General features: G+C 54.4%; 1 protein-coding gene across 1 annotated transcript in view; it reads right to left on the bottom strand.

Annotated features, from left to right (window-relative positions):
• Positions 1-882: 882 nt before the first annotated feature.
• The window catches only part of LRRC74A (leucine rich repeat containing 74A), a 41,544-nt gene continuing 24,504 nt past the window's right edge, over positions 883-17,922 (bottom strand). Inside the window, exons 12-15 of the mRNA XM_030831539.1 lie at positions 15,758-15,865; positions 14,761-14,843; positions 1,528-1,630; positions 883-918 (exon numbers count right to left, since the gene is read on the bottom strand). Coding sequence (XP_030687399.1) covers positions 883-918; positions 1,528-1,630; positions 14,761-14,843; positions 15,758-15,865 — 330 coding nt within the window. The remainder of the gene's footprint in view (positions 919-1,527; positions 1,631-14,760; positions 14,844-15,757; positions 15,866-17,922) is intronic.

The raw sequence follows: 17,922 nt of genomic DNA, 5'->3' as shown, positions 1-17,922 counted from the left end.
GCACATAAAAGTGATGAAGCGTAATTGACAGCTGACCATGCTTGAACCCACTGTCGCTCAAGGACTACCCACGGCACTCCTTACCACAGCCTGTGAGGTGTGATTGTTCCCAGTTTACAGAGGAAGAAACGAATGCCAGTGAGGTCAAGGTCACGGACCAGCTGAGTTAAGATTTACCCGCGTTGGTCTGACACCAAACACCCTGCCCTCTCTTTCCTCAGCTCTCATTCAGGGTCAGAGTTCCCCACCCAGTCAGTCCCCCTGTGCTCTCATCCTTAGGGCCGTAGACTCACCCCACTCCGAGGTGCCTGCACTCAGCTAATCACAGAGCCAGGAGGGACCCCGGAGCTCGGAGGCTGAGCTGGTCCCCCCTCCCCCCAGCCTCCGGGAGACCCTGCAGAGCCAGGGAAGCAAGGAACCAGCACAGGGTCACTCTGTACCCTCCAGCAGCCAAATGTGAATTTAGCTTAAATATTAAATTAAATCTTAAATATTCTTTATTTATTTTCTTTATTTTTTCGTCTGCGTCGGGTCTTAGTTGCGGTACGCGGGGTCTTCGTTGAAGCGTGTGGGCTTCTCTCTAGTTGCGGTACGTGGGTTCCAGAGCGCGTGGGCTCTGTAGTTGCAGCACGTGGGCTCTCTAGTTGAGGTGCGAACTCAGTAGTTGTGGCGCACAGGCTTAGTTGCCCTGCGGCATGTAGGATCTTAGTTCCCCAACCAGGGATCGAACCCGGGTCCCCTGCATTGGGAGGTGGATTCTTTACCACCGGACCACTAGGGCAGTCCCGGCAACACCCATTTTTATCAGCTGTTTCTAAGCTTAACACACAAGGAGACTAGCACTGGCTGGTGTCAGGGAGACCAGGTGACAGGTGGGAGTGATCAGCGGTGAAAGATGTAGAGCTCATGGCTGAAGGTCTGGGGCCAAGAGTCAGGCCTCAGGCAGGAACAGAGGTCAAGATGGGAGGGGAGTACAGTTGCGGGGAAGCTGTGCTCAGGGAAAACTGAGTCAGGGTTTCTGAGAAGCAGGCAATAGGGGGGCAGTGGAGGGCGGAGTGTCGTCTGGTCAGGTAGGAGTGGCTGGCAGAGTCGCCCTCCAGGGAAGGCAGAGAGGACTTTGCTTGGCTTTCCGACTTTAAAGGCCCTGTGGTTGTAGAGGCCCTTCTGGGGGACCCTCTTATTCTTCAAGGAGATGAGGACTGAAGATTGGTGTTCCGCAGGTTCGTAGACTTGGTAAACCTGGAGGTGAGTCAGGGTATTCCTGGATTCTTTTGACAACGTTAGGCACCTGGAATCAGGATCCTTCAGCGAAGGTTCACCTGGCCTCTGGGAACGTGGTGAAGACGTGGTACTGAGAAAGGCGAGGGAAGAAGGCTGCCTCCACCGTGCTGGGGGCCCGGGGAGCTCTTCCCAGGACACGTCCACATCCGGCTTGCTAACACCCCGAGTCTGAGAACCAGGTCTGGGATTGCTGCTGGGCCGTGGGAACGTGGGGGAATGCAGCTCGGGCCAGGGGTGGGCAGTTACCGCCGTGGAAAAGGGCAGGGTCGGCGTCGGGAGTGCATCCTCGCAGCCGGGCATGGCGCCGAGCCCCTCCGAGTCCCTGGTGACGACCGCGTTCGCAGCGACCCTGGGAGGGGGCGATCAGCTCCCCGTTTACGTGTCACGCTCTGACCAGGGTCCTGCGGCCAGTCAGTGGCAAAGCTGGGCTCTGACTCCTGACCCGCTTCGTGCCGTTGGCGCCCTGTCCGGATGGGCCTTGCAAAGCTGGAGGCCCTGGTAGCAAAGCCCGCCCGGGACACGGTTTTGAAACTGTCCTGTGAGCAGAGTTCATCTACCCTTTTTGCCCCCTTCCTTCCTCCCCTGCAGAAGCAAGTCTTGCTGCCAGCAGTTTGACCGAATTCCCTCCCTCGCCCTTTTCTCTGGGTTTTACTTGAGGTCAGCTGGCCACAGCTTCCCACAGATGTGAAAAATGAAAGGCTGCCATGAGTCCCAGCCTCTCCCGGCCTCTGAGAAAATTTGCATCTTAATGGAGAGGGGATTAGCGGCCTGGGATCCTGGGAGATGCCAGGGAAGGAGTCTCTGGTGGCCCAGTTCTCAGCCTCGGGGACAGAAGATGGGGGTGCTGGGGCAGGCCCTGCCCGGGGCTCCTGGCTCACGCCTGGTCAACTCTGCCAGGAAGGGCAGACTCTGCTGGGCTGGCTTCTGAGAACTGGGCCAGGCTCCAGGCTGGGCCTCAGCAGATCCCCAAGGCTCAAGCCTCGCCGCTTCCCCCATGACACACACAGGGCTGGGCCTCCTCTCCACCCTCTTCCATGGAGCCTGGCCCTGGCTGGGGACCCACGACCAGCTCCTCTTCTGCTAGTTCATTTCCCGGCACCATCTGCCCCTGGACCAGTTGGGAGCGAGGGCGCTCTGTGTGTGTGTGTGTGTGTGTGTGTGTGTGTGCGCGCGCGCGCGTGGGAGCGGCTGGCATCGGCGGCCCCCGCAGGCTGGCTCAGGCTGGGACAGCGAGGCAGGCAGGCGGGGCAGCATTCTGGAGGAATTTCTGAATTACTTACTGGCTGGAGCCCAGAGGCCAGAGCGGGCCTGGGCCGGCCCAGCTGGCCGAGGCCCCTGAAGAGCCTTCTTCCTGGCTCTGAGACCTCACCGCCTCCCGCCGGAGTCTCTGCCTGCCTGCCTCTGAACCGCGGCGTGAGAACTCCAACCCGAAGGGGGGGGTCAGTGCTCCCCCTCCCCTCTCCTGGGGAGACAACCAGGGCCTAAGGGGGAGGGACGTGTCCTTCCCTGACCCCTGCCCTCACCTGCAAGCTTTTGAGGTCAGGGCTGTTCTTCATCTCTCCTTTCTTCCAGAATCACAGCTTCCATCTGGCCAAAGTCAAGAGGAGGTCTCTAGTCTCATCTCCACTGGAGCTCTTGCGGGGAGGTGATGGGTTGGCTGCTATAGCTCTCCCCAGTTCTGCCCCCCAGACAGGAAGGCCCTTTGTGTGTCAATGTCCTCTCCCTCAGATAGGACGGGCCACATAGTCTGTGGTGTTTTTGTTAAGAATTTTAAGAGAGTGACAGCAGAGCATGAAACCAAGCCCCAGGCCCTTCTAAGTCTGGCCCTGTGTGACGGCACAGGCTGCACCCATAACACCAGCCCTGCTCCCAGAAAATCCTTGGCCCTCCTCAGCCCCACCCCATCTCTCTCCTGGACCACGTCTTTGAGAACTTGGCCGGAAGGCAGGTCTGAGCAGACATCCCCCAGTTCTGCTTCTTCACGTCTGACACTGTCCTCAGGGGCACTGTCTGATGCCCCACCCTGACCTTCCTCCCAGGGAAACTGAGACAGCAGGAAGGCCTGGGGACTCACCATCCTGTGTCCTACCACCCAACCCAGACGACTGGGGAGGGACAGTGGTGGCGGCTGAGTCCGGGGCTCCCCTCAGCCGCCCATGGTGTGCCAACCCCAGGGCTCTGGGTGGGGCTCGAGAAGATCCCCCCCGGCCTTCTGTTCCCAGCAGTGCCATCCCCCCCGAGGGGCGGGTGGGAGCGGGGACGTTCAGGGCTGCTTTGCCGGCTCCAGACCAGGCATCCGCACAGCCAAGCCCCGTTGCTTGTCCTTTGTCTGCACCGCACAGCGGCTGGCTCAGCCATTACCTGGCAGGGTGACTGCCTTGGGGGACAGTGGGCCCTGGGTCCAGGAGTGTCCTGCTTGGGAACTGCGCCGGGCTCTGCTAGCAGCAGGTAGGCTGGGGTCAGAGAGAAGAGGCAGGAAACCCCACCTCCAGTGGTGGGGAAAGGCCAGGTCCAGAGGGACCACGGCTCTGTCCTGGCAGCCCCTCAGCCCACAGCCTGGGCGAGACACTCCTGCCTGCAGCTTCGTCCCCAGGCTCCTACCAGTCTCAGGGATGAGAAAGCCCACCACCCTCCAGTTAGGGTGCACTTAGGGCTTGGCGAGGGGCCCAAGCCGTCGGTGTGCAGGGTCCCATGCATTCTCACAAAAGCCATAGGAGGTAGGTCCTATTATTATAAGTGAGAGTCAGATTAGCTGAGAAGCGGGTTCCAGGCCACAGGGCTGCCACGTTTTCCCCCGCGCTGCCCTTCCTTTGCGGAAGTCATCGTGGTGGCAACGTTTGTGTGGCTGTCTGTTCAACGTGCGCCTCCCTGATCGGGCTTAAGCTCCATGTCACTGAGTAGCGCTGCCCTTTGAATTCACATGTGGCCCATGACACACAGGGCCTGGCACATAGTAAGACCCCCATAAAGAACAGGGGAAGGAGGGAAGGAGGGGGTTGAGTCAGGATTGCAACACAGGTTGGCCTGACGTCCCGCCCACACCCCTACCACCTGGCTGCACTGCCTCCATCTAACCCGCTCTCCCTTGACATACTTCTGCTGGGCCAGAGTAGGGCCGGATGGGGCCCTGCATCCACCCAGGCTGGGAAGTAGGAGTCACCCTGTCCACGCCCCATCAGGGGGCCTTACTACTGAGGCTCTGGGGAGGCTCTCCTTCATGGGACACCCCACTGGGCCAGCTGGTTCCTGACAGATTTATTGCCTCCCCAGCCCTGTGAGGCTGGGTGGCAGGGAGTGTGTCACCAGGGAGGCCTCTTCTGGAAGAAACACCTGTGATGATCTCCCAGTGAGCAATCCAGTCCTCAGCTTTCCCAGTGACCTTGGAACACCATAGGGTTCTTTCTGATTCCAGAGTTTGGCTGGAGCTGCAGCCTCGGGGCCAGTACTCCCGCCGTCTGGAGCATCTGTGGGTGTTCACCCTAGACGTGTTTGCAGCGGGTGCCGCCAGGCTGCTGGGCGGTGTGTCTGCTGGAACCGTTCTCGGGAAACCCCATGGCTGGGCCGCTGAGAGCAAGGATCTGTTCACTCTTCTCCCATCCTTTGACTGGATCCACTCAATATCTCTGAGGTCGCCCCCCAACTCTGCCCCAGTCACGGTGCTAAGCATGAGAGCCACGCGTGGACAGCTCAGCCCAGGCTCCAGGGGCTGACAGTCCAGTTGGGGAGGGCCATGTGTCACCAGTGGGCGTGCAGAGTGATGGTGAGCACAGGGAACCCGGGAGGGTGGCCGGTACCTCCCAGGAGGCTTTGGGCTGCACGTACCTCAGAGGGTGGAGCCCTGCTGAGAGGTTGGATATTTAGTGGCCACGCCCCCATCCCTTTCTTCTGTCGCCTTTGCCCTCAGCCCACCTGTGCTCCCCTCGTCCCGCCCACCTCCACACACTGTTCTTGGGAAAGGCTTGGGGGTGAGTCTTTTTGGCTTGGCCACTTTCCTCAACTGCCTTCCAGAAACCCCCATTCTGGGGCCCCCTCTTCCTCCCCGGTCTCTCCCCCTTGGTCCCCTCTGCTGGTTCTTCTTCTCACAGACCTTGCTAAGGATTCTGGAGCCCCCCAGGACTCAGGCCTTTGTCCCTTCACTTCCCTCTGCACTCAGACCCTCAGGGACCTCATCTGGTCTTGTGACGTTCAATATTATCTATATAACGTCCAGGACTTGCAAACACACCCCCGTCCAGGCCCCTCCTCCAAGCCCAGGCTTGGACTCCAACACCTGCTCCACCCCCCTCTGCAATGTCTAATAGACATCCCTAAACCAATTCCCAGTTTTCTCTCTCTCCACCCCCGACACCCAAATCTACTCCAGCAGAGTGCCCCTCAGCCAGCTCAGTGATGAGCCTTCATTCCTCCAGATGCGGGGGGCCTGAGCCTGGGGGCCACGTGATGCCTCTCTTTCTCGCACAGCCAGTGCCCCCCCTGATGGGGAGCAAGGTTGATGCCACCTCTAGACACATCCAGGGTCCGCCCACACCCATCACCCCAGTGCTTCCTCCTTCAGCTCTTGCCTCCATCATTGCAATAGTCTCTCTGTGGATTTTCCTGGTCCCGCCTTTAACTCCCTAAAGCCTATTCTTGACACAGCAGCCAGAACACCCTTTTCAAAGACGTCGGAGTCTGGCCCTCCTCCGCCCCAAACCCTGCAAGGGCCCATCTCACTCACACCCACGTTGCCCACAGGCCTCAAGGCCCCACTTGATCGGGCCCTGCTCCAACCTCACCTCCCGCCATGCTCTCCTTCCCTGTCTGCTCCAGCCTTGGGCTGCCTTACTGACCCTTAGAGGCCCCAGGCTGGCTCCTGTCCTGGGGCCCGTGCTCAGCCTGAAGAGCTCTTCCCCCAGATCCACATGGCTCTCCCTCACTGCCTTCAAGCGGTTGCTCAGATACCGCCCCTCACCCGTTTAAAATCATAACTTCCCCACCCCTAGCAATGACCTTCCTGAGCCACCGTACGCCGCTCTAGTTTTTCACCCATAGAACTTATTATCTTCTAACACTGTATGTGATTCACTTAGTTATTATGTTTATTACTTGTGGTCAGTCTCTTCCTGCTAGAATGGAAACGCTGTGTAAAAGATGGGTTTTATCATTTTTATTCATAGATGTATCCCAAACATACCCACAACAGCACCAGACACCTAGCAAGCCCTTAATAAATGTTTATTGAATTTAATTGAAGTCGCTTACACTTTAATGTAAATAAATGTACGTGTTTTCCCTCCCCCTTACATTGCAAGTTTTCCCCACTAATTCAAGAAGGGTTTTTCCCCTGCATCACAGTGCTCTTGGGAAAAGTATTTGTCAGGGGTGGGGGGGCTGTGAGTTTTATAGTCTTGAAATAACACTGAGTGGATGGAGGACCCACGGTGCAACCAGGACTCATGAAGGAGAAGCCGGGAGAGCTGCCTGCTGCCTCCCAAAAGGCCGGGTGTGGAGGTGGCAGCCTCTTGGGTGTGACAGAGAGAAAAGCGACAGCGCCTCACGCATGTTCATGGTGTGACTACAAGTGATTGCTCCAAGGACAGCGGTGAGGAGGGAGGTGCAGAGGACCGACAAGGGCAAATCCTCGGGGTTGAGTCCTCCAGCCCGTTTTCATGGCAAGATGGGCTCAGGAAGCAAACTGGACTCTGCGTCAGCAAGGTGTCTGTTCTCTGCGGGACGACCTGCAGAAGCTACTCAGCGGGGCCCCCTTGCAAGGCCACGGGGTGGATTTGACGTTTATGCCATTGTCAGCTTTTTAAAATGTGTCATTTATTGTGATTTTTTCCGGCATTCTAAATATACATCTACTTTCTATACCTAACATTATATTTGTAAATTTGTGTATATATATATATTTAAAGAAGGTCCCCAGATTGTATAATCTCAGGCTCCAAGAACCTGCATCTTCCCCTGAGGGGGCAGATTGAGGGTTCTGGCCCGGGCTCCGCTGGTGTCGCTGAAGCCAGCTGCATTGCTGCCTTTTTCAGGTACCTAAAAAGAATTCGATTTCACTGAGCCAGTTTGGAGTCCTGTTTTCTTAGAGCTGAAGCCGCTGTGCGGAGTCAGAGGACTTGTGGGATTGGAGCGCCCTCTACTGGAAAAACTGAGGTACAGCCGGGAGAGCGGTACACGCCAGGAGTGGCTGCACTGAAACTCCACTGTTAGGATTCTGGCAAGAAAGCAGGCGGGTCTGGGGGTTAGTACGCAGGCAAGCCCCTCCTGTTGGGCATGGACACATTCAAGTACACACACCGTGTCCTGTAATTCAAATGTGAGCATGCTTTTGTGTACACGTGTTCCATTCCCACTGCACCTGGGGTAACACCGCCTGGGATCGGCTGCAGTGCTATTCTGACCCTAACCTCCCGGAGGCAGCATCAGACTCCACAGGTTAAGGGCTTGGTCCCCCACAGACTGCTCCCACTTTGCTGCCAGCTACAAGTGGGGTTCCCCCAGGACACCTGCACTTCTGACTAGCCAGCTACAAAGTAGGGGGTTCCCATCAAACTCCTCAGGTTTGGTAATTCACTGCAGTGACTCACAGAACTCACTGAACGTGCTATACCAATGCTGGCAGCTTTATTATAAAGGTTATGACTCAGAAGCAGCCACACGAAGAGACATGCAGGGCAAGATCTGGGAGGGAGGCAGAGCTTCTGTGCCTTCTCCCTGTGGAGTCGAGGCAAGTCACCTCCCAGGAAGCTCCCCTGGACCCTGGCGTCCAGCGTTTTCACTGGGGTTTCATTACTTTTCATTACGCAGGCATGACTGATTGAACACTGGCTAGTGAGTGAGCTCAGTCTCCAGCTCCCTGTCCTTCTATTGGCTGGAAGTCCCAACATCTGCTTACATGGTTGGTGTTTCCAGGAAGCTGTCTAGGTAGGGGACCACCCTGGGTCACCTCGTTAGCATCACGAAGACACTCCTGTCACTCAGGAAATCCCGAGGGTTTTGAGGCATATGCCAGGAACTGGGAAAAAGACCTGTTATGCTCTTGATTATACGGTAGCATGTGGACACATGCACAAGGGCTAGTCTCATTCAGCCTGGGCACACAGAAACGAGTCAGCCCCACCCCAGCTCATCCACAGACCCACTAAGAGGTGGCAGAACAACACAGCAGCCCCCCACCCCAGGGGTCACACCACTGTCCCTTCTTAAAAGGACCCGCTGAGCCCCAGAGAAGCCCCTCCATCCCACACACCCTCGGTTTCCCTTCCCCTCCAGGATGTCTGCTTCCTGGAGGAGAGCCGTTCCTTTCCTCTAGTTCAAGGCCACTGGTTGCAGCCAGTGCTTAGGACACAGGCTTGCCTTGCCAATCATCGTTTTCTTTTGTTTAGAATCAAACCAAGCGAAACCAATCCCAAGCCCCTGCTTGGCAAGGCAGCCTGGTCCCCTGAGGACAGACACTGCAGCTGCCACGGCAGCCACATACCAGAGGCTGCAGCGCGCACTGACGACCTGCAGGCCTGGCACCCAGAACCACGCCCACCAGCGTCACCGCTGCCACTGCTCAGGGACTCCATCCAGCTGCAAAGCCACAGCTGCTGGAGGAAGTTCTCCGTGGTCCTTGCTTCTTCGGAGGCTGGCTCCTGAACCGAGCCCGGAGACTGCGTGTCTGGTGTAGGCATGAGCCTACGTCCCAGCTGCGAGTCCCAGCTGCCCCTCTCAGGACCTGTAAACTGGCGCACTCCCAGCCCAGGAAGGGGATTCAGACCTCAGGAGCCAAGCAAAAGGCCAGATGTCCACTGCACCCCGGCATTGCCCACACAGTGCTGCTGGCCCCTGGCCCTCCCACCTCCCTCCGATTTTTAAGATTCTGGGCAAGTTCTTTCGATTTCATGCAAGTTTTAAGCCAAAGCCCAAGGTTGGAATGCCTCCCACGGTGTTTCAAAGACCCAGTAGTTGGGTGTTTCAAAGATGGCTGCTCAGTGTGGCCCCTAACACCCTCCTGGACCTCAATCTCCCCGCACTTCTCCCTCATAGGAGAGGAACTCCGCTGTCATGAGGTCATGCTTACATGAAGCACTTACTATGTGCCTGGCCTGGGGCTCAGTGTTTCACATGCAACTCTGCGGGGGCAGGGGTACCATTATCATCAATATATACAGTTAAGGAAATTGAGATTCAGGAAGGTTAAGTGACTAGCTCAAGGTCACAGAGCTGATCATTGGTGAAGCCAGACAGAATTCAAACCGAGAACTGTCGAATGACAGAATTTGCATTCTTAACCACTTTACGGTTCTGGCACACAGATATTCCACACTCTTCCTTCTCATCTCCCATCTCACCTCCCCTGGCTCAATTTCTGAGCAACATAGTGGGCAGGGAGGGCACACCAACCTGACCTTGAGAATTCAGTCACATAGAGCATCATCAGCTCTGCCTTTGCTTCCCTCTCCACTGGCCCGTCCAGCCTGGCCTGGAGCTCATGCTTGCTTCTCAATTGAGTTATTTTTCTGTTTCTTACAGAAACGAAGTAAACAGAGAACGTGCATTTAAACTTCTCCCTGTAGATACAAAGCTGCGCAGAAGCCACAGAGGGGCAGGGGAGCACAGTGGTTAAGACCTCAGGGAGCCAGGGTCATATTGCCTGGGTCTGCATCTCAGCCTTGCTGCTTACTAGCAGAGGGCTTTGGGCGAGATGCTTAACTTCTCCATGCCTGCGTTTCCCCAGCTGTAAAATGGGGATGATTACAGACCTCACTGCATAGGGTCCCTGTAGTTAGTGCACATATGTCAGAAGAAAACCATGATTCGAAAAGATACGTGCACCCCAATGTTCATTGCAGCACTATTTACGATAGCCAAGACATGGAAGCAACCTAACTGTCCATTGACAGAGGAGTGGATAAAGAAGATGTGGTATATATACACAATGGAATATTACTCAGCCATAAAAAGAATAAAATATTGCCATCTGCAGCAACTTGGATGGATCTAGAGATTGTCATACTAAGTGAAGTAAGTCAGACAAAGAAAAACAAATAACATATGATATCACCTGTGTGTGGAATCTTAAAAAAATGGTACAAATGAACTTATTTACAAAACAGAAATAGACTCACAGATGTAGAAAACCAGGGGAGAAAGGGAGGGAGAGGGATAAATTGGGAGATTGGGATTGACATTTTATATATAAAATAGGTAACTCATAAGGACCTACTGTATAGCACAGGGAACTCTACTCAGTACTCTGTAATGACCTGTATGGGAAAAGAATCTAAAAAAGAGTGGGTATATGTATATGTGAATATGTATACGTATATATGTAACAGATTCACTTTGCTGTACACCTGAAACTAACACAACACTGTAAATCAACTAAACTCCAGTAAAAATTAAAACAAAACAGAGAGTTAGTGCACAAAGCCAAACTGAGCTGGGCATGGAAGGAGGGCATGGCCAGGGTACCATTCCCCTGCACTGCAGCTGACCCCCTTTGGTGCTGGGCTCACGGGCCAGCACCTCTGGGCCGTCTTTGACCTGACAGCCTCTCCTACTCCTGCAAGGCCTCTGTCCCTCCGCTTTGGTCTTCAGCTCCTGCTGGGGTCCTGCCTGCATGCAGCCTCCTGACATGGCAAGCTGATAAAGCACGACTCAGCCCATTGTCAGTGGGCGTGTTCCTTGTGCAGTACCCTCACCCGATGGAGCAGGCCTCCTCTGTAGTCTTGCCCAGCCCCAGGGTGGGCTGGCTGAGGGAGGGGACTGAATGTTTATGGAGCTCGTGCTAAGCACCGGACTGTCTTCCTCACAACAAGAGTGCGAGGTAGCTGTGAGTAACTTTGATTCATAATGAGGACACCAAGCCTTGGACAGGTCTGCCCAGGTGTCAGGCTGCTAGACCCTTTGGGGCTCTGATTTCATGTCAGGCTCCGTGGGGGCAGAAGTTTAGGAGATCAGGGAAAGGGCATAGGAAGGACTGCAAAGCAGTCTGATGGGAGCACAACCTTCAGGTGGATTTTGGAGCTGACGTGACACCTAGTGGCCACAAGTAGAAACTACTCCACAGTAGGGCAGGTTCCAGGGCAACCCGCAGACAGGCAGGGTTCTGGCTGGGCTTACGTGATGGGGGGTGGCAAGTGTCAAGGGGTGGCCTGGAGGGTCGGGGATGTTGGCTTCCCCATATCTCCATCATTCCCCCAAAGCTACCCAAACAAAAAATAACATTTGATGAGAAAATGTGCTGCTTTTTCTATTAAAGATGAAGAAAAGCATCTTGAGAAAACTTGCTGTTTTTATTGATCCCTAATCTATAGTCCATAACAAATTTTGATACTTCACAGCCTAATAATCTTCAGGGTTCCACCCAGACACCAGTAATTAATGAATGCTCAGTTACGGGCATGGACTTGATGGAGAATTTTATAGATTATAATAAACTTAAAAGACAGGCTCCCTGACTTCAAGGGGATTTGATTTATTTGGGGAGTCAGAGCAAAGACATCTACATACCCTGATGAGTAGGGTGGACGTGAGTTTCAGCTCACAAACTCTTTATTGCGTTTCTTTATTTTCTTTTCATCATCCTAATTTTGATTGAGTCCATACAACCGTCCAATGAAAATTCAACTTCAAGTTAAGACTTTGAATAAGGGAAGGGAGGGGAAATATGCTGTGGGGAGGGGACACAGATTATTTCAAATAATGATTCTGCCAGGAGTGAGAAGTTTTTGCATCACCTCCATCTCGATGAAGAAACAAAGTGAAATCCGAGGGCTGGTGCCTTGATTCCCAGATGCCATTCCAGCACTTCACTGGTGTTCCAAAGTGTGGGTTCCTGGGTACCCCCCAAACTCTCCCAGCTTTCCACCACTTGCCCAAAACAATTGCCAAGTGAATGAGGTTTTTCATTTCACAGGTATTTTTTATTGAGCACTTACTATGAGCAGGCACTGTGCAGGTGCAAAGGAGGCGCACAAGACACTTCCTGCCCTTGTCCATCCCAAGGGTGACTGGTGAGGTTAATCAAAATCCTTGAAGGTACCCATTCCCCCCACCTGCTCTGTATATGCTGTTCTTGGTTAAACCTTCCCATCTTTTGCTAAGCTCCTCATGCCTCCCCAGTTTTCCAAGGAATTTTACAAAGAAATGCAGAATGGCAGATCCCTAGAACAGATGGGGATCCCTTTTTTCAGCTGTCCCACTTTTCAGGTGGAACCATGAGCCTCCAAGTTCAGGTGGCCAGCTCCTGCTGGGCCACGGCTAGATGCCAGTTCCCTGAGCTCTCTCCACGTGACCCCCTGGCATTTGCTTCTAAAGGCCCCTGTCCTCATTTCCTGAGCATCTGTTCCCTCTGCCACTGCCTCCTGAATCTCAGCAATCTCCCCTTGACACAGTTTACAAGCACTGTGATGAATGCTTTTGTGCACTGACCTTCTCCCCACCGCTCTCTTCCACCACCTAGCAACCCCACGCTCTCCCAATTTGTTCTTTTGGCTCTTAACGAGGCCATCAAGGACGTGCCCCCTAAAACAGGAGGGTGCTCCCTGGGGGAAGGGCATGCCACCAGCAGCCCGGAGACCCAAGCTAGACTTTATTGCCTCGCTCACAGCCTTGGTGTCTTTCCGCCGAGGTTTCAGCCAGCTCTCCACCTCGTTCCAGCCACGAGCCAACGTGCCAGGAGTTCTCTGTCACTGAGGCTTCTTTCCAGACCAGATGTGTTGCTATGGCTTCGTCATTTTCAAGGAACTGGATTGAAAGGTAAGGAGATAAGGCTGACCACCAACGTAGCCCCGTGGCTGATGGACAAGAGTGTTGGGACAGGCTCGAGTCCTAGCGAGACCACTTGTAAACCCATCTGTCATCTCGGCAGAGTGCTGAACGTGGTGAGGTTCGGCGTCAGCACAGGGATGGGCATGGGTTTACGCTGCCGCTGTCGGTAGGGCTTTGGTAGCAGACACACCTGATCGCAAGCACGTGGGAAAAGCTATGGCAACGTGCACCTGGGATTGTTCACTAGCACCCTCTGGAGGCAGCAGGGGCTGTGGGGGCAGGTAAAAGAGGCCCTTCACTTTCTCCCTAGTAGATTTCTGTGGATTTAGAATTTTTACAAGCAGATATTATTTGTATCAGAAAATGACAATGAAAAAATCATGCAACAGTAAAAATGACGACCCTGCTCTTCAATGGGAACCAACAGAGCTGCAGTGTGTGACCTGAGGGGAACTTGAGGTGCCCACAAGAGCTCCCCACTTGGGTCCTGAGACCTCAGTTCTGCCTCTCCATGGCCACGTGACCTCATCTGCAAAGCTGGAGGGTTGCTGGACCTGGACCCGGTCTCCTGACCTCTGCCCTGTGCTCTTTCCCACCAGCATCCCAAGGAACAGGAGGCCGTACTTCAGGGAGGGCAGGCGGGGAGGTCCAGGACACAGGCACAGAGTAGGGGGGCCTGGGGCGGTATGCAAGCCTGAGCCACCCTGCGGGTGTCGGGGTGCTTGCCGGATGATGGTGTCACTCCTGAATGACAGCATCACGTGCCAGCCCCTTCTGTGCATTGTCTCCACTTGATTCTTATGAGAGTCTCTCAGGTGCTGTGGTTATCACCCCATTCTAAAGACTTGGAGACTGAGAGCTCTGCGCACGGCCGCACCCTTACTAGCTAGTGCAGGGTTGCAGCTGGGTCAGTCTGTGAGGTGGCTTCTCCACGCATGAGAGATGCTGATGGGGGCAAGGACGGAGGTGTTGGGAGAAGGCTGTGGGGCAGGACCAGATGGGGGCCTCCTCTGACAGACTCCTTAGGGATTCCATGAGACAACAAGCCGCAGGGCCTTATGGACCAGCCTGCAGACCAGCAGGGTTCTGCAGCCTCGGCGAGGAGGAGTGGGTCCTGGCACCATGCAGATCGGGGTGCTAAGGCCACAGCTGCCCCTCTCTGGCCACAAGCACTTGGCTCTGTGCTTTCCTTCTCTAAAGCTCCGATCATTATTCACAGCATGGGCGTGTACTAGTGCCCGTTGGGCGCTATGAGAATTCAGGCACCCGTCTGGTGACTGGCGGAGCACCTGGCACGTGGTAAGGGCTCATGGATGTTGGTTGCTGTTATGACCGTTATCATGGTCCTTTCCGAGCTCTTCAAGGAGTTCAGCCTAAGTCATAACCTGCCTGGTTGCCTAAACTCCAGCAGCGTTGAAAGACCTGCAGTTCCTCAGTGCACCGTGCTGGCCCACAGTTTGGGCTTGGTACTTCCCGTCCTCTGTCCTCCTGTCTGTCTGTGTGACACCCCCTTCCCCCCGGTGATACCTCTTCTTTGGGCCACTGTGATACCTGTACACGCCCCCAACTGCCCCTCTCGCCACACCAGGGCCTAACCATTTGCTGTTTGTGTCACCTCCTATCTGCTACAGGGCGGCCCCAGGAGCCAGGGTGCCCTAGAGGGAACCGGGGGCCTGCCCAGGGCAGAAGGGTAGCCCAGACAGGGCCGGACGGCGGGGCTGGGCTGACCTGAAGTCCACCATATCTGTCTTCTCACCCAGCTTCTTTATCAGCTCCCTGACTTGGTACCGGTTTATGGGGACCTTGTTCTGCTGAGGAAGCAGATAGAACATGCAAGGTCAATGGAGCTCTCTGCTCCCCCCAGACCTCTCCCGTCTCCCACACACACACACACACACACATACACACACACACACTCCACAATGCCTCACTGCCCTTGGGACCATGGCTGGCAACAGTTTCCTCAGTTCAGAAGAAACTGAACCCACACCATGCAGGGCAGGAATAAGCGTCCCCGCCCATGTCTGTGAGCCACTGCCCAGACTCCAGAGCCCCTCTTTTCTCTGGGGAGCAATAGGGGTGAAGGCGATGGGGACCCAGCTGGAGTAGGCGGCAACTTTGCAGCATGGGAAGTTCATCCTTACCTCCCTGCTACCGAGTCTGGCCGGCCCTCTTTACCACGGGCCTGGCACCGAGGGTCTTATCCCCCCACCTGGGCTCCCATGAAGTCCTATTCTTGCAGGGCCTGTCCTTCCTAGGGCTGCCCTGGTGACAGACCTCTTCATGCTTGCATTTCAGGGGGCCCTCAGCACCTCCATCATACCCCACGTGTGAAGGTGTGGGATTTCAGGCAAGATGATAGGGCCAAAGGCGAAATACTGGGGTTTTGGGATGTGGTCTCTTCTCCCACTCCCTTTTAAAATCTGCCCAGTGGCCACATGCAATGGGAGAAAGACCTAGGAGATGAAGAATGTGTGTCTTCAGGCAGCATCTTGGGTCACCAGCGGCACCCAGACGTGCAGTACAGAGAATGACTTCAGCAGGCAGTGGAAGGAGGCCTTAGGTGTCCCTCTGGGTCTAGATAAAGCAGTGGATAAGTTGGCTTCTCACAGCCAATCCCAAGGAGCTCTTTGAGGTGCTCACGCTGTGGCCCGTCTGTCTCTCTCTCTCACACACACCCCTGCGCGTGCACACATAGTACCTGTGTCCACAGGAATCCACACACCTGTATCATAGCTTTCCGGAACTCGCCCACAGGCATTGTCGTCCCTCCACGAGGGTTCAAGCTCCTGAAGAAGTCCAGGACTGAGATTTTGTGCTGGTCTGCATAGCTCTGAGAGAAGCAGGAGACACCAGGAGCCTTGTAATATCTATACCAACTCCCCCCAACACCCCCCCCCAACCCCAGCTTCCCACCCCTGCCCACCCAGACCGAGGTCTGAGCTCAGGCAGAGCCACACGCCACGATGCTTCTGTGTCTGCCCCACCTACACTGAGCTCTCCTGCCATTCCACGTTCCACAGGTGGAAGGACTGGAGTCGACCCTGCTGAGCGAACTGTGGGAACAGTTCGGAGGGAATAGGGCGGTGATCATGTTTACATGTATTATTTAGTTTTGAAGTTGTCCTGCTAAGACTAGCAAAGATGGTGCTCTATGTACGTGGGTGGGCTGTTGTTAACTCAGAAACCAAAAGACCGAACCGCAGCCAGGTAGTGGGACAGGCAGGACAGGCTCCCGGTGTTCACAGAATTCTCATCGTTTTATACAAATACTTATATGGAGACATACTGTGTTAGAGTATTTAAAAATAATATTTCACTGTTTTCAATTCAAAGATATTCCCTACTCACATTTTAAGGAAAGTATAGATTAATAGAAAGAAGAAAATTAAAAATTTTCTGTCCCACCATCCAGAGGTAGCACCTTGATGTATATTTTTCATCTACCTGTCTATCTATCTACCTGTCTATCTATCTATCTATCTATCTACCTGTCTATCTCTCTATCTATCTATCTATCTATCTATCTACCTGTCTATCTATCTACCTGTCTATCTATCTACCTATCTATCTATTAAACATACTGTTTTATAAAGTGCACTGTATTAATATATTGTGAATTTTCCAATACTATTAAAATATTCTTTTGGGTCCTTTTTTAGTATCTTTTTGTTTCTTTTCCCTTCTGACTCTCGAAAGGCCATAGGCAAGGCCCAGCTTTCTCGATAGATATTTTTGCAGACACCCTGCTCACAGAGGAATTCCTTGCGGATCAGTCCCTGGTCCCTGCTCTCCTCTCCCCACACTTCCCTCTCTGGTGTGCGTTGCCTACACCAGCCCACCCCGGGGTGAATCCCACCTACGCTTCCAGTTCTGCGTCCCCAGCAGCTGCTCGCAAGTCCATGCTGAACCCCACCGACACCTCAATCCTACACGTCTAAAGCAAACCTCCGTCAGCTGAATTCTGCAATCTGTTACTGCGTGCTGCGGCAGATACCATGGGCGGGCTCTCAACACCCCCTCCGCTTCCTTCACAGCCCGCCTCTCTATAACAGAGGCTGGAAAACTAAAAACCAGAATTCCCCAAGCCCCCTTGAAGCTACGGGTCAGAATGGGATGGGTTTCGCCAAGCCCTTGGGTGACGCATATGTGTGACCCGTGTGATCTGGAGAGAGCAGGCTGCTGGCAGCCATGGGGGTGGCTTTCCAATTCAGCGGGCGATTCCTGATTGGGCGGCTTCCTGACCTAGGCAGAAGCAGCAGTCGTCCTGGCTAGCCAGTTGGGGTGTCTGGGGAGCCATTTCTGGAATCTAAACATAGAGTCTTTCTTCAGCCCTCCTAATGTCTCTGGGGTCTATCGCTCGTAATAGATCCCTCTTTGCTTAACCTAGCGGAGTGGATTCTGTGGTCAGCAACTGAGAGCCTTGATGGGCATAAGGGCCTGTTACTTTGGAAGGTGCTTTTGATAAGACCCAACGTAGCTCCTGCCCCGGAGGAGTTCAGAGTCTTGCGGTGAAAGGGTGAAGGAGAGGGCTGCAGGAGTGTGTGGCAAGGGCATATACCCTTGACCAGGAAACCTGAGAAGGGTTGCCCGAGGACGTGACACTCTGGGTGCAGACCTAGAGAGCGAGGAGGAGTGAGTGAGACACAGAGGAAGGGTATTTAGGCAGAGGGACTCAGAGTTAATGTTAAGAGAGAACTGATGCAAAAAGGAATGGGGAGGGACTTCCCTGGTGGCGCAGTGGTTAAGAATCCGCCTGCCGATGCAGAAGACACGGGTTTGAGCCCTGGTCCGGGAAGATCCCACATGCCGCGGAGCAACTAAGCTGGTGCGCCACAACTACTGACCCTGCGCTCTAGAGCCCGTGAGCCACAACTACTGAGCCTGCAC

This window comes from Globicephala melas, chromosome 2 (assembly GCF_963455315.2).
Source record: "Globicephala melas chromosome 2, mGloMel1.2, whole genome shotgun sequence".
NCBI classification, from domain to species: Eukaryota; Metazoa; Chordata; class Mammalia; order Artiodactyla; family Delphinidae; genus Globicephala; species Globicephala melas.
This window is presented reverse-complemented; position numbering and strand designations above follow the sequence as displayed.